The sequence below is a fragment of the Arvicanthis niloticus genome, chromosome 6, assembly GCF_011762505.2.
Source record: "Arvicanthis niloticus isolate mArvNil1 chromosome 6, mArvNil1.pat.X, whole genome shotgun sequence".
Lineage (NCBI taxonomy): Eukaryota > Metazoa > Chordata > Mammalia > Rodentia > Muridae > Arvicanthis > Arvicanthis niloticus.
Window position 1 is genome coordinate 59,204,840 of NC_047663.1, and position 16,930 is coordinate 59,221,769.

Consider the following 16,930-nt stretch of genomic DNA (forward strand, 5'->3'; position numbering starts at 1 on the left):
TGAATGTTCCTTAGTAATCAAACATAATGAAATTGATTATTGAATCAAGAAATTCTATGGAGATGAAAAGATGACTCTGTGGTTAAGAGTACTTGCTGTTCCTGCAGAGCACCCAGGTTTGGTTACATGTGATCTACTGGTACTCTTCTGGCCTGAGCTGTTTCCAGGCATGTATATGGTACACAGACATCAATGTAGGCAAAACACTCATGCGCATACAATAAAAATAAGATTTAAAAAAAGTCCTGAGGGGGGGGGCCGATCAGTAGATAATTTTTGACTCATGTATTTATTTATTTTAAAGACAGACTCTTTTTATGTAACCTCAGCTGTCCTAAACTTTGCTATAGAGATCTGTCTGCTTAAGTCTTACAGAGATCATCTGCCTCTGCCTTCCCGATTCTGGGAGTGAACCACACTTTGTATTCTGATATGCTTTTACATTTAGAGAATAGGTATGAATACAATCAGTAATGCCCTTAAAACTTAAAAACATCTTAAACTTGATTTTCTTTTTTGGTAGTTTTTCTTATATTTTAGAAATATGCAATGTATTTTTCCAAACTTGCTCTGCCATTATTAAGAATACAGACAAAAAATAGACATGACATCAGTCATTTATTTTTCAATACAGGTTCTCTATTACACTATTTGCACTATTTTACACATTATACATTATTATTACACATTGCACTATTTTAACTAGAATATATAACCTTTTTGTTTGTTTGTGGTGCTAGTGATCAAACCCAGGTCCTGATGCGTGTAGGGCAAACACTTTACCAGCTGAGCTGTATCCCTAGTCCAACATGTAACTTACGTCTCTTAACATTTAAGTTGTTGCTAATTTGTTAGTGACTCGTGAATAACTCTTGAAAGTATTCATTGAATTTCAGGTTTTTGTTTTTTGTTTTTGACTTTCTATTGGTTTAGAAAAAAAAATCCCACTTAATAAAGAGTGATCAAGGGAGACATCCAATATCTGCACATGTTGACAGGCACACCTGCATTACAGACATGCACACACACACACACACACACACACACAGAGACAGAGAGAGAGAGAGAGAGAGAGAGAGAGAGAGAGAGAGAGAGAGAGAGAGAGAGAAATGTCCCATTCCGTGTCCTAGCTTATGGATATGAGTTAGATATTTTAGTAATGAACTTAAGAAGCTGTATTATGTACAGACTTGTACATGATCAACCCAACATCAGTCAACATTTCAGACAGCACCAATTGAACTTAGTGGGTCACACAGAAAACTAAACAAAAAAAAAAAACCCAGTAGAGAGATTTTGAAGGGAGGAGGGAGGAATGGGAGGTGGATGTGATCGAGATAAATTGTTCATGTGGAAAAAGTTTCAAAGAATGATTATAAAATAGTTTATTTTAAAAGTCCCACCTTAAGCCAGGCAGTGGTGTGTGTGCCTTTAATTCTAGCACTTGGAGGCAGAGGCAGGCAGATCTCTGAGTTCAGGGCTAGCTTAGTCTGTATAGTTCCAGTATTTATACTAATTTTTTATGTCTTCATAAAACTTTGTACTTTTTCTTCATATTTAGAGTTGGTCAGAGGGGAGCTGGTCTTTCAGCCACCATTGCTAGGAGCGAGCATGAGATTTCTGAAATTATTGATGGTCTTTCTGAGCAGGAGGTAAGAAAATTGATTAATTCAAGTTAATTCTTTAATTATTTAAGCATCTAACCCTGTAGCTGAGGGGGTAAATGTTTATCATTATGTAAATGAGGGTACTTTAGGTAGTATTCTAAAGACTAAGGTCAACCATTTCATGGTTTCAAGTAGTGTGATTAAATGTTTTAACAAGATTCTTGCTCTCTTGTTCTTCCCTTCTTGTTCCAGCTCTGTCCTCTCAACCCTTCCCCCTCCCTCTCTCCACATGCTCATGGCTGGCCTCTACTCCTCTACTCTCTTTCTACTTTTCTACTTTTTCTACTTTTTTCTACTTTTCTCTGTCTCTGCTACCCTCTTAACTCCCCTATCTAGAAAAATAAAAAGCAAAAAAAGAAAGATGCTCATTCCAGCATCTGTGATAGGGACACACAGGAACCCTGAGAGGAGAGACTAGGAGGGAGGATGGACTTAGGGTGAAAGTGAGATCAGGACTGGAAGGAGCTTTTGGTGACACACGGGGCTGCTGGTTCCATTTCTGCAAGAAGTGAAAGAGCTTTTGCTTTGTTCTCCACAGGGTGTAGTGAACTGAAGTGATAACTACATCAGTATATGTACATCTGTAGGCAGGTAAATTGTCCCAGGCAAAGATAGTTATACTAAGCAAGAAAATTTGAGTGAAAATGACCACTTGGGGATTAAAAAAACTAACCCAAAGATGAAACTGGAGACATGCCTCAGTGGTTAAGCATTCTTTAGAGGACCCGTGTTTACCTCTCAAAACACAGATCAGCAGGATGCTCACAACTGTTTGTAACTCCAGTTTTAGGAGATCTGATGTCTCTGGCCTGAGAGGGCACCTGTACTCACATGACATGAACATAATTTAACAAAACAAAACACCTGCTCCTGTGGTGCATTCCTTTAATCCCAGAGGCAAGGGCAGACTGATCTGAGTTGGTCTACCTAGCAAGTTCCAGCTCAGCTGGGACTATTTAATGAGACATTGTCTCAAAAACAAAAACAGAAAACCCCAAAACCAACCAAAACAGTCAAAAACAAAGAAACAAGGATCATAGCTGGGCATGGGGGCACAAGCTTTTAATCCCATCACTCGGAAGACAGAGGCGGGCTGATCTCTGTAGAGAGATGAGAAAAAAAAAAAAATCAAAATTGGGAGTTGTTCAATACAGCCTGAGATACAGGAGACTCTCAAATTTAACAGCAGTCTTCAGTTTTTCTATGACAAAGTCCAAAAGCTATCCACTTGTCTTCTTCCTTTGATACAGAGTTTCTTAAATTTTGTTTCAAAAATTGGAGGTTATTTTTGTTGTGGTTTCCTCTAAGGATACTTACAGTTGGATATTTTAAAATAAATGCTATGTGCAAATATATAGACACACGAATAACATGAATCTCCTAAGGGTACAGGTTTTTGAGAACTTAAATATCCAAGTAGTAGTTCGTTTGAAAAATTAAGGTAGATTTAGTTTAAATTATTGAAAGATTTAGAAATAAGGCATGTAAAACCTATGCTTGCATGTTTTCAGCACACTGACAAGTAAAAAATAATGAATATGAGGGGCTGGAGAGATGGCTCAGCAATTAAGAGCACTGGCTGCTCCTCTAGAGGATCCAGGTTTAATTTCCAGCACTCACATAGCAGCTCACAACTGTTTGTAATTCCAGGTCCAGGAGATCTGTCACCCTCACACAGATATACTTGCAGGCAAAACACTAATTCACATGAAGTAAAATAAAAAGAGAATAGTGTCATGAACCTGTCTGCTTTGATCTCCACCAATCTACAGACACCTTTTTTTTTGTGTGTGTGACTATTTTGATTCAAGTTGTAATAGATTATTATAGGTTTACTGTTTTGAAGAGTGGACCTGGTACTTAAAATTGTATGATAAGTACATTTTTAATGTATTATCTCACTAAACTAAAATATAAGAAAGAGACTCTAGTTGTTATTATTTTATGAAACTAAGGCACAGGTAGGTACAGGGCCATAATGCTATGGGTAGCAGAACCAGATAGCCATACTAGTGGGTCTTGTTCCAGAGGCCTATGGTCTTTCTTCTAGCCATCGAATCAACTTACATTTTTACAAGCCCTCGTTACAAGCTTGTTTGCTTGAGGTATTGGATTCAAGTCATGGAGTTAACCATCAAATTATTCAATCTTATCAAGTCAGGGAGAAATCTTACTAGTGAGGGAGAAAACATTTTTTAATTAGTTTGTACATACTGCCTGTATTTACAATCTACAATCTAGAAGCAGTTTGTATGAGTTTTTCTTTGTGATGTGAAAATAGCTTGCTCATATATGTGTGCATTTGAATTGGCGCATGTGTTAAAGTTTTTGTTGTACCTATTTATTGTGTGCCACATGTTCCTGTAACTCACTTGTGAATTCCAGTCACTTGGGCCATGGAGGAGGTAGAAAGTCATATGCTGGGCTCTATGAGCTGCATCAGGTCTTAGGATGGTGTTACCAGTTTAAGTAGACATGTGCCATTGGTTTTCTACTTCTTTCTCACTTCTGATAATATTTTCCTGAGGAGAAGATCTAAAGTGTCCTTTGATCTCATGGAATATGCTACCTTTGGGGGAGGATTGTAATATTCAGCTACAGAAATGTGTTCCACACTTTATAAGGCAGGTATTGTTATATAATGGTCAGTTGTTGTCAGCCTTTTTTTCTTTCTTTCTTTTTCTTTTTTTTAGTCCTTTTAACAGTGTTATTGAGCATGTTGGAATCATTTCCATTTAGAGTAGTAGTCATGTACTTTTCTTGCAATACATTGAAGTTATATTTGAAATATATATTTTGAAATCCAAATACATACTGCATATAACCTTGTGTGCTCTTAGTATAAGTGATATAAAGCATAATCATAATTCTATATTTCTTTTAAAATCACCTAGAAAATGCATGATTGACAACCTTTAAAATTTTTTAGCTAAAAACTTTTTTTTAGCTATAATTTCTATAATGGCTAAATCTGCGTTAAATTTCTTTGCTTGTTTTTCTGTGAATTCCATTAGGGGTCATCTGAAAGCATTCTAAAAAAAACCCTGTCAGTTGAAGTGATTCCAAGCTAATATGTCAATCCCAAATACTGATGTTCATATCATTGAAAGTACCCCCTGGAACTAGACACTTAGTAGAACTTAACAAGTTGGGAATGTTTTTTTGGGGGGAAGGCTTATTTTTAGATGAACACTATAGGTTTGTAAGCAATTTTTTCCATGCAATCTTGTATTTATAAACATCTTAAGTTATACTTTGAGAAAAGTCATATATATGCAATAGATTAAACCAGCTTAATTTACAATGATAACAATCTTAAATTTTTGATGGATTACATAAAGTTAGCTGGAAGTACTTAATATATGAATTAAATAATTTAAGATCAGTAACTTTAAGATCTTACTACCTTTGCTACTTGTTTTTCTCTTTCTGAAATGATGCTAAGATTCTTTTCTATACAGTGATGAAGAGATGGCTCAGTGGATAAAGCCCTTGCTGGGCAAATGTTAGGACCAGAGTCATAAATGCTAGGTTGAGTGTGGTGGCCTGTCTGTAGTTCAGTGCTGAAAGGGCACCTGGTAAGGCTAACCTGCTTCGGCAAGCTGTGGGTTCAGTTGAGAGACCCTACCTCAATGAATTAAGGTAATGAGTGTACAGTGGAGAAAAACTCCTGAAGATAGTCTTCTGGCCTCTACGTGCATCTAAATACACAGCTTTAAAAAAAAAAAAAAGTAAAATGATGTTGAGACTAGTATTTAAATGAGACTATATGTTATATGTTAAAACATACAATGGCTAAATGTTTCACAAGATGGCTACTTTATCAATATATTATTTTGTGTCTTCTAGATCTAAAATTTCATTATTTTCTGAGCATCAATCTCATTAAGAAATTTTCAGAAAAGCAAAGCATAAGCTAGACATGGTACCTTATATCTGTAACTCATCTCAGCATTAAGGGTTCTGTGGTAGGAAGATTGTTGCAAATTTGAGGACAGACTGAGCTTTAGAATCTTGGCCTGGACTGCAGAATGGGACTCTCCAAAAAAGGAAAGAAAAGACAGACAAAATCAATCCAAACGAAACTTAACCAAAAGTAGTAGTTTTTAAGTGACTTCTCTGTAATTCATATAATTCTATGTAAATGTGGAATTCTATGTAAATATGTATATGAAATGTTAGAAATAATTATATAAGACATGCTATGACATATATGACATTGCCATTAAGTTACAGATTTTTTTTAACTGTTAAGTCTACATCCCCTTAAAATTTTAGTTTATTATCCTAACTAAACTGCATTTATTGTTTTGCAGAATAATGAGAAGCAAATGCGTCAGCTTTCTGTCATTCCACCTATGATGTTTGATGCAGAACAAAGAAGGGTCAAATTCATCAATATGAATGGACTTATGGAGGATCCAATGAAGGTTTATAAAGACAGACAGTTTATGAATGTTTGGACTGACCATGAAAAGGAGATCTTTAAGGACAAGTAATTTGACTGTTAAATTATTCTCTTATAGAAGTTAATAAAGTGTTTTGGCATTTACTTGAGAGTGAACTTCTTCCACAAAACTTTTATTCCAGTTTGGCATTGCTGTAAATACTGTAAGAAATAGATAAACTTATCTTCCTATAAGCTTGTAGGTAGGATAATGGTTAACAGATAAGAAATGGGCATCTGGAGGCATTTTAGGAAAGATTCTTAAACTTGGGTGCAGTTCAGGTTAGTTTTGGGAGGCTCGTTCTAGGATAGACTCCTCTGCCTTAGAATAGCCATAGACTCAAGTCGGCAGTTCCCTGTAACAGTTAGCAGGAATAGGGAGTGGTGGCACGTGCATTCAATTCTAGTACTCCAGAGACAGAGGCAGGCAGTTCTCTGATTTTGAGGCCTTTGTGATCTACACAGTGAGCTCCAGGACAGTCAGGGATACATAGTAAGACCCTGTCTCAAAAAACAAAAAATCCAAAATTTAAAACTTCCATTAAAAACTTGGCCATTTAAAAATTCTTTATATCTTTGTTATCCAATGGGCAATGAGGAGTCCCTTTGGTTTAGGCTAGACATAATTCTTCCAGTTATTTCTTATTTTGTTAAAACATTTGTATATGCATATATTATTAATATTTCTGCTTATCTTGAATAATTTCATAAATAAGTATAATTTATTATATTCATCCCATTACTCCCATTCTCTTCTACTCCATTTCAACTTCTTCCTAACAAATTCACTTTCGACTTTCATGTTTATTTTTAAAAAATGTGACCCATTGAGTTGGCCATGAGGTTATTTCCTAAAGCATTAACTACTTAACAGAGGAAAAATAGCTCTTCTTTCTTTATCAGCCATTAAATGCCAGTAGCTCCTTAAAAGAGATTGGGTCTAAGAGCCCCTGTCTCTTCCTTGCTGGAATGTGAAAAGGACTTGATATTGGCATAGGTCTTGTGCAGGTAACTTCTGCGTTGAGTTTACGAGTGCAGTGATGTCATATCCTGAAAACAGCAATTCACAGCCTTGTCCATCTTCGGCCTCTTTATATTTTTCTACTCTGTTTTCTTTGTTGTTTCCTGGGCCTCTGGGGGAATCTAAGATGTTACAGAAATCCTCTTTTAGTCTGAGTGATGTATCTCAGTACTGTTTCTGTTTTTAAACAGGTTTATCCAGCATCCAAAAAACTTTGGACTAATTGCATCCTATTTGGAAAGGAAGGTAAGAAGAAACAATGAGGTATTTTTAGACTTGTGTTTGGATTTTTTTGTGTTCTAACAAGCAATAGTAGTTAATTAGAACTGAATTTACAAAGGACTATGGTAGATGAAAACCTTCTGGTAGCTTTATTAATGTATAAAATGATAATTATAATTACATTATAATTCTAAGGAGCTGGAGATGCTACAGTGGCTAAGAATTCCTACTGCTAAGAGAGGCACATAAAATGGTTCATAACCAATTATAATTCCAATTCAGGGTGATCATAATATGTCTGGCTTCTACACATGCCTACACATGTGCACACATACAAACTAGAAATAAATGTTGCTGGATGTGGAGGTACCCAGCATTGCAGAGACAGTAGGCTAGCCTTGACTACATAGTATGTTCTAGGCCAGTCAGAACTACATAGTTGAGACCCTGTCTCAAAACCAAACAAACACAATTTTTTAAGTTGCCAGGAGGTGGTGGTGCACACCTTTAAACGCAGCACTGTGGAGGCTGAGGCAGAAGGATCTCTGAGTTCAAGGCCATCCAGGTCTACAGAGTGAGTTCCAGGACTACACAGAGAAACATGTAATGGAAAACAAAACAAAACAACAAAAAAGAAATTAAGTGAATGTGGTTCTTATTAGAGAACTAACAGCAACTTTCATCATTTTCTCAAAAATGATCTAATGTCTATTTCCAAAGAATGCATTAAACACTTTGGATGTTTAAAGGTTATTAGTTCTCTGATTAAAATAGCAGCCCTGATTTCCTTTTGCTTCTTTTTTTTGTAGTCACATAGCTTTAATGCTTTTGATTAAAACACCATAAAAGTCACTTTTGAGTATTTACGTATATAATAGAGTATATTGCCAGTTAATAAAAGCACATTGAATGTTTCTGTGAATGTTGTATCGTTGGCATAATTTGGATTAAGGCAACTGTAGATGACTTGTATATTAGTTCCCTTGTCTGGCCTGCCTAGATATGGTTTAACTCTTGGCCATGTGGTTTTGCTTTTAATTTATGATTTTGTTACTCTAGAAAACTTTTTGGTTTTTTTTTTTTTTTTTTTTTTTTTTTGGTTTTGCTTTTGCTTTTTTGGTTTTTCGAGACAGGGTTTCTCTGTGTAGTCCTGGCTGTCCTGGAACTCACTGTGTAGACCAGGCTGGCCTCGAACTCAGAAATCTGCCTGTCTCTGCCTCCCAAGTGCTGGGATTAAAGGCGTGTGCCACCACCGTCTAGTGAAAATATTTTATTCTTATTTCAACATGAAGCATAAAAAATTAAAATGTTTTATTACAGAATTAAAATGAAACATTAAATAAAATTTTCTTTATTACAGAGTGTCCCTGATTGTGTTTTATATTACTATTTAACCAAGAAAAATGAGAATTATAAAGCCCTTGTGAGAAGGAATTATGGAAAACGCAGAGGCAGAAATCAGGTATATTACTAAGTAAATGTTTCAAAGTTGATGGAAATATGAAGACAAAAGAATATTCAGACATGTGTTATTTATAATCCACAATTTAAAATATGTTTGGGCTGGAGACGTAGCGTGGTTAAGAGTGTAAACTATTCTAGCAGAGTTATGTTGTCAATGCCCACATGTAGCCACTAACCTCCTGTGAGTCCAACTGGGACGTCAGATGTGCTCTCCTTACCTCTAGTGGCACCTGGACTTTAATGTACATGTCCATACAGAGGCACATACATTAAAACTAAAAGGCCAACTAGGAATATTATTTTCTGTAAGAGCACTTAATGCTCTTCAGAGGACCCAGTTTGGCTCCTATTACCCTGAGTCAGGTTGCTCACAACTGCCTATAACTGTAACTCCAGGATACCTGATGTCTGTACTGTTCTGGTGTCCTTTGTGCACGTGTATAAACACACACATACACACACATACACACACACACACACACACACACACACCTTTTTAAATAAAAAAAAAAACCGAATTTATTAGAATGTGGAGTAATTTCAAACATTCACTCACATCTGGTATCTCCCCATGAGAATACATGTAGATATGATTTTTATATTGCCTGTTTGTGACCAGAGCTTTCACACAAGTCATTGCTAAATAACACTTTATTCATTTTCAATTACTTGGTTTCTTTTTTCAGGATTTTTTGCTTTTCCTCTGTGGCAACACTGTTTCTTTCTCTGTCTTTACACCAGCATTTTTTTTTTTTTTTTGTCTTTGAAAGTATCCAGAAACATATTTATCACTTAGTATTTTGAAGTTGGAGGAATGTCTGCCTAAACTGTTAAGTAATCAATACTTAAAAAGAATGCTTTAGAGAGCCTAAAATTTGAGTATAATGCCAAGAGCTTTATACCATTACCTGTTCTGTGGGTTTGTGCTTAGAATCTTGTTTTTTGCATTTGGGGTTGGCATCAGTGATGTGTATATGTTAGTATCAGTATGGAAACTGTGTGTGCTGCCAAAATCCTCAGAGTACAAAGTAAAGCCCAGAGGGAATGCCTGATAAGTAGTAAGTGCTGTTGTCTTTATTGCTGACACCAGTGTGTATTTTTGTTGACTGACAGCTTTTGCTATCTGGAAAGTTAGTCTCAAATTTAGTTACTTTAAAGGTATTAGGTGTTAATATCTTTGGCAAGATAGGTTTGAGAAATTTTCTGTTTACTATCTGAATACATTTTAAAAGAAAACATGCCTGGTAATAAAGCAGTGCTCCCTTCTCTTTGTCCTCTTCACAGTGTTAGAGAACTCAGTCATTTTGTTAATAGACAACTCAAAGTGTCTAATAAGTGGGAGAATTCATTAATTTTTCTGTTTTATTAACTTGAGGTTTTTGTTTGTTTGTTTGGTTGGTTTTTTGTTGTTGTTTTTCCTTCAAGATATGCTTTCTCTGTGTAGCTCTGGCTGTCCTGGAAATCACTCTGTAGACCAGACTGCCCTCGAACTCACAGAGATCCACCTGCTTCTGCCTCCCTAGTGTTGGGATCAAAAAAGGTATGTGCACCACTGCCTGGCTTGAGATTTTTTGACTAATACAAATAGAACATATCTACAGGTGTTAGGAGTACAGTTAGATACAGCAGTGCTTGATGCTACTCTAAATCCCCCAGGCAGTGTTCACACTGAGCACAGACACCTTTTATTATTTTTTTTATTTGAATTTTTATTTGTTTTTTTTTTTAATTGTGCTATATTATTTGTAGAGAATATCTTATTTCATGCTAGGAGAACCTGCCTAGCTGAATGACACTTGTTTTCTTGACTGTAAGTATCAGTTTTAAAGGAAAGAAACCCAGCCAAGAACTGCTATGTCTGTTGAAGACACAGAGTTTCCTTTTGAATGGGCCTGTTCTGCTGCAGCCAGCCTATCAGGAGTATCGAGGTTAGAACCTACCACATCCTAAACCATATATGCCAGTGATTCTCTAACATATCCGCCCAAAACAAAAGGAACTTTAGCCACCTCTTGTTTAAACCAGATATATTTCCTTCTCTTTAATTTCAGTGTTCATGATAGGTGTTCATCAGATTGCCCAGAAGTAAGATTTAGATCTCTGCCCGCTTTGCTACTACCTACTACCTTACCAGCATGCAAGACAATGAGACAACCTCTAGAAAAGTGTCCTTTCTGCACTTGAGCAGACTGTAATGCAGCAAGACTATCAGTTTCTGCAGAGCTGGGAATTGCTGCCGCCTTTCCACTGTCTGGGCGAGTTCTGTAGTGCCATTGCTCTCTAATACTAGGGAACTGAATCAGACCTTGTCTAGGTTTCAGGCAGCAGGAAATGTGTGGGAATCAAAATAGTATCATTGAATTCTATGGGAAATTTTAACCCTTTTCTTTTATTTAATTGCTATGACCCATCATGTATTTGAGTTATGAACCATTTTACTGGTCACATAGCTAATATACTAAAGAAAAGGCAGACTTTGTCATTAGAATGCCATCTTGCTGCTTCAGAGCAACAGTCTGATGCTGTGTTTGTGTATGAGTTATTAGCATTAGCCTTCTGTCTTTCTTTCTTTCTTTCTTTCTTTCTTTCTTTCTTTCTTTCTCTCTCTCTTTCTTTCTTTCAAAGATTTGTTTATTTCATGTATATGGGTGCTTTGTCTGCACATCAAAAGAAGGCATCAGTCCTGTTATATTGCCAGCTGCCATGTGGGTGCTGGGAATTGATCTCAGAACTCCTGGAAAAACACCCAATGCTCCTGTCTGCTGAGCCTTCGCTCCAGCCCCTATGTTATTAGCACTTGAAACAAGTCTTGTGCCTGCCTCCTGCTAGAAATATGATGTCAGAGCTGAAAAAAGCACACTTAATTTTAAAATAAATCATCTTATAGTTATAAAATACACATTTCAAAATCCCCTGATATCTCAAATTTTTTTTATTAAATATCCAGATGCAAGTGAAACTTGGAATTAACTAGATCAAAAAATTGTTAAGGTCATATACAAGTAAGGGAATTAATGTACTAAATAGTAGATATAGTTCTTGATAGACTCTAAAAAATTGATAGAATAATAGATGATAGCTGATGAAGACTGGTAGCTAAGCAGCATTGACGGTGTGGGAAGAAAGGGATGTGGGCCGCAGGTGAGGAGAGGCCTTATGTCAGGGCCTGGAGGGAAGGAGGCCATCCCTACTTCTGCCTGTATTTTTACCAAGTTTAGTGGGTGTGGCTGACAGTGTTAGGAAAGATAGGACAGTAGGAATACCAAGACACTGAAAAACGGGGTACAAAGTCACCTATGTTCCTTAGGGAGTTCCCAGAAATTTAATCTCTAATTTCAAAAGGGAGAGAAGATCATCAGAGGTAGATGACATGTGAAAGATACATTTTGTCCTCTATCCAGTTTTAAAAATTAGTTTACAAAGTAATAGGTATTATTATTAAATTTTGTTCTTGCTTTGTTGTTGTTCAACCCTCCTCACTGCTCTTCAGCCCACCCCACCTTATGTCTCCGTTTCCTCCATCTCCAGTACTTCTCCCTCCTTACCTTGTCTGCCTTATTTTCCTTAACAATTATTTCCACTTCATTTATTTTTTGTACGTACCGTGATTTCATTTTTTAAGTCTGAATAAAATTGTGTATTATATCATATTTTATTTGTTGATGGATATTTAAGTTGGCTCCATTTCTTAGCCTTAGTGACCAGTGTAGAGTATCCTTCAATTAACCTGAATGTGTGAGGAACCCTCAGACTATCCTTAAGAGTCTTTTCTTTCTTTTTACTTTTCTTAAAACATTTATTGGGTATTAAGTGGTTTCTGAAGGAATCTTAAGATCTTGTTTTTGTTGGTTCTGTTGTTTGCTCTTCATACTGATGGAGTCAGCTCTGGTGATTCCCAGAGGGACTGCGTCAGTCACACTCCTTAGCTCTTCCTGTATATTAATGTGCTTTCTCTAGCAATTTTAAAGCTTTAGTTCTTACATTAAAAATATCTTTCATTTATTTTTTTGAGCATGTAAAAGAAAAGTGGATATAATTTTATTCTTATACACTTGGATATTCAGTTTCCAAGAACAATTTTTAATGTCTTTTTCCAATATATGCTTTAGATATCTTTGTTAAACATTAAGTGGTTGTAGTTGTATGAATTTGGTTTTTTAGTTTATTGGTCTACATGTAAGTTTTGTTACTGTGATTCTGTAGTACAATTTGAGATCAGATTTTGATACTTCCCTTTTGGCTATTTAGGGCCTTTTGTGTTTTCGTATAAACTGTATGTAAAATTGTCTATTCTTGTTCTATAAAGAACATTATTGGAACCCGGGCAGTGGTGCTGCACACCTTAAATCTTAGTGTTCTGGAAGCAGAGGCAGGCAGGCTCTCTGAGTTCAAGACCAGCCAGGTGTCTACAGAGCAAGTCCCAGGATAGCCAGGACTACACTGAGAAACTCTGCCTGGAAAACAAAACAAACAACAAAAACGTCATTGGAGTTTTGGTGGGAATTATACTGAATCTTTAGGTCATTTTTTTAACGTTGCCATTTTAATAGTCTATGAACACAAGAGGTGTTTCTTGTTATCTTTATTTATTGTATTGCTTTATTTTATTTTTGTTTTCTTTATTGTAGAGTTTCCCTCACTTTCTTGGTTAGGTTTATTCTTAGTGCCCCTATCTACTACTGTAAATGGGACTCCCCCAACCTCCAATAATATTCTTCCAAGTAAATACTGTAATTTGTCATACAGTTTGATTTCTTTTACTTTTATATCTTACAATTGATGGTGTGTCCTAGCAGCAGATTGCCCGTCCCTCACAAGAAGAAAAAGTAGAAGAAAAAGAAGAGGATAAAGCAGAAAAAACAGAGAAAAAGGAAGAAGAAAAGAAGGATGATGAAGAAAAAGATGAGAAGGAAGACTCTAAGTGAGTCGAGCAGTTAGATAAATGTTATAGTTCAGATCTGAAGCTGCATCTAGTACCCGTGTAAATATGTGGGAGGAGTCCACAGGAATATATGCTTTGACTAACAGGTTCTTAACCTGGATAAGAAATGCAGTATTGGCCGCACAGTGGTGGTGCACACCTTTGATCCCTGCAGATGGGAGGCAAAGGCAGACAGATTTCTGAGTTCAAGGCCAACCTGGTCTACAGAGTGAGTTCCAGGACAGCCAGGGCTATACAGAGAAACCCTGTCTCGAAAAACAGACAAACAAACAAAAAAAAGTAATGCAGTATTAGTCAAGCAGTGGTGGCACACACGTGCCTCTAATTCCAGTACTTTGGGAGATAGAGGCAGGGGTACCTCTGTGAGTTCTAGGCCAGCCTGGTCTATAGGGTGAGTTTCAGGACAGCCAAGGTTTCAAAAAAAAAAAAAAAAAAAAAAACAAAAAAAAACAAAAAAAAAAAACCAAAACAACCCAAAACAAAACAAAAACAAAAAATGAAGAAAGAAATGGATGTTTTAGTAAATAGAATTTTTGACTTAATGGCCTTATTTTATAGAGATGTTATTTTATATATGCATGCACACATGCACAGGTAGCCTCTGTTTTGTTTGAGATGGGTTCTTTGTGTAGCCCTGGCTGGTGTGAACTCACTCTATAGATCAGGCTGGCCTGAAACTCAAAAGATCTGCCTGCCTCTGCCTTCTGAGTGCTGGGATTATAGGCATGAAACACCACCACCCAGCTTCCTTAGTTTTCTTTGTAGTCAGGATTTCTGCCCACTCTTAGTCTCAGATTAATGATGTTCTAGAATTAAGTATAAATGGAGTTAACCTTCCGTCACTATAAGAAAAAAAAAAAAAAACTACCTCATAATCAACTTAGAAATAGAAACTTTTTTTAGCTTACAATTTTAGAAGTATTAATCTGACTGGTTGGTTCCATTAGTCATTTCACAGAGAAGAAGGAAAGAGGGAGTGAGATCTCTCATTATTTCCTTCATGCTAACACTGACAAAAAGACCTGATAGGTTCTGTCTCTTTCAACACTTCATTTCAAACAGCATCCATTAGGACCAAGTCTTTAAGACTTAATCGTTTGCAGGACGTTTTTAAGAGCCAAAGTTTACCAAGTATATAGTCTGTGTGGCTTTTTTTACTTAGCCCAATAGAAGAATGTATTTTTCAGATTCATCGAGGCCATTGTGTATTTCAGTAGTTTGTGTCTTTAAAAGTATTTATTGTGCTATTTATATAGACTCATTAGAAATTTTTACATTTTACCTGTTGGTTTTTTTTTTTTTTTGTCATTTAATATCTCATAAGTCACTTGTATGATTTTCTTAAAAGTCAGGGACTGGAGATTCCCCAGCAGTTAAGAACACTGGCTGCTCCTTGAGAGGACTCAGATTTGAATCCCAGGACTCATATGGTAGCTCACAACGCTCTGTAACTTCAGTCCCGGGGGTCGGGTGCCCTCTTCTGGTCTTTGCCAGTACCAGGCATGCACATGATGCATAGACATAATCCATGCAGGTGAAATACTCATTCACATAAATAAATAAAATAATTAAGAGTTGGGACTGGAGAGATGGCTCAGTGGTTAAGAGCAGACTGATCTTCCAGAGGTCCTGAGTTCAATTCCCAGCAACCACATGGTGGCTCACAACCATCTGTAATGAGATCTGATGTCCTCTTCTGGAGTGTCTGAAGACAGGGACAGAGCACTCACACACATGGAATGAATAAATAAACAAACAAACAAACAAACAAATCTGTCTTTAAAAAAAGAATTAAGAGTTAGACATTCATACATTTTTACCTTGAGAAGATACTTATAACGAACAAAAATAAGACGTTTTTAGGTTTAGGGTAAACATTTTTATACCATATATTCATGGTTCTTATAAAGAAATGTTATCTTTTTAAAAGGTATATTTTTGTTTGTTTTACTTTTTTCTTACAGGTTTTTTTTTTTTTTTTAAAGAATTTATTTATTTATTTATTTATTTATTTTGTGTAAGTACACTGTAGCTGTCTTCAGACACCCATATGAGGGCATCAGATCTCATTATGGATGGTTGTGAGCCACCATGTGGTTGCTGGGATTTGAACTCATGACCTCTGGAAGAGCAGTCAGTGCTCTTAACCATTGAGCCATCTCACCAGCCCTCTTACAGGTTTTAAAACCACATGTAGGTGACTAATATTTTTTCATAAAACAAGTTACATAGCATGCATTCATAGGTAATAGTATATGGTTTATGCTATGGTTTAGAGAGGATGAAAAAAATACAGAGGGTATGTCCTGTTCTCAGGTACTTGGTATATAAGAAGGAGAACACTAGGCAAGACATGAACAGGATTTAAAGCATAAGCTTGAAATTCAGAAATAGCAGAATAGTGAGACTTGTTTGAAGACACAGACCTGGGTGAATAGGAAGGAGAGGTGCTCACAGCTAATGTGGCAGAAGAACCAGTTTGCACAGCCATGCACTGGGAATTAGGCTGTGATTTCATTAAACGGAAGGGGAGGAGTAGAAGGTAGATTGCCTCTGAGTTCATTTGATAGAGCCTTAGTGAAGGTGGGCATGTTTGATTTCATTCTGGAGATGGTGAGCGTGTTTGGGGATGAGTAGGGAGCAGTTTGGATAGTTTGTTCATTTATTTGTTTTTCTTTTTATGAGAGCCTATTCATAGGCATGAACTCACTATCTAGACCAGGCTGGTCTTCAACTCACAGAAACCAGCTTGCTTTGCCCACTAAGCGCTGGGGTTAAAGACATTCCCTATCAATCTCAACTGCATGTTTATTTTTAAGACAGACATTAGGTGCATAGGCTGGCCTTGAATCATCTTGAATCAAGCCTCCCCAAGTACTAGATTAAAAGAACATCCAACTTGCTCAGCTTTGGAGTGGCTAATGACTACAGCTGAGTTAACTCTTTGTGTTCTTCTAACTTAGATTAGTATATATAGTCATTCTTCAAGCATATGTTTATTATGAGAGAATATCTATACCTTGATAAGCCTCAACAGGCTTTTACTTGAAGTAGTTAAATTGTGAAAATAAATGGCATCTTCCACTAATAACTGACTCTCACAAATGTGTACTTTAAAAAATATATTGACTCATTCTTTATAAATTTCATACATACACACAATATAT

At 36.4% G+C, this 16,930-nt stretch overlaps 1 protein-coding gene across 50 annotated transcripts in view; it reads left to right on the forward strand.

Moving 5' to 3' along the window:
- Positions 1–16,930, forward strand: part of Ncor1 (nuclear receptor corepressor 1) — a 149,926-nt gene that overhangs the window by 63,244 nt on the left and 69,752 nt on the right. For 32 of the 50 annotated variants that reach the window (XM_076936627.1, XM_076936626.1, XM_076936625.1 and 29 more), the window contains 5 exons: positions 1,562–1,652; positions 5,984–6,162; positions 7,327–7,381; positions 8,718–8,819; positions 13,615–13,742. In XM_076936627.1, coding sequence (XP_076792742.1) covers positions 1,562–1,652; positions 5,984–6,162; positions 7,327–7,381; positions 8,718–8,819; positions 13,615–13,742 — 555 coding nt within the window. The remainder of the gene's footprint in view (positions 1–1,561; positions 1,653–5,983; positions 6,163–7,326; positions 7,382–8,717; positions 8,820–13,614; positions 13,743–16,930) is intronic. The other 18 variants (XM_076936628.1, XM_076936656.1, XM_076936668.1 and 15 more) reach the window with 1 other exon arrangement.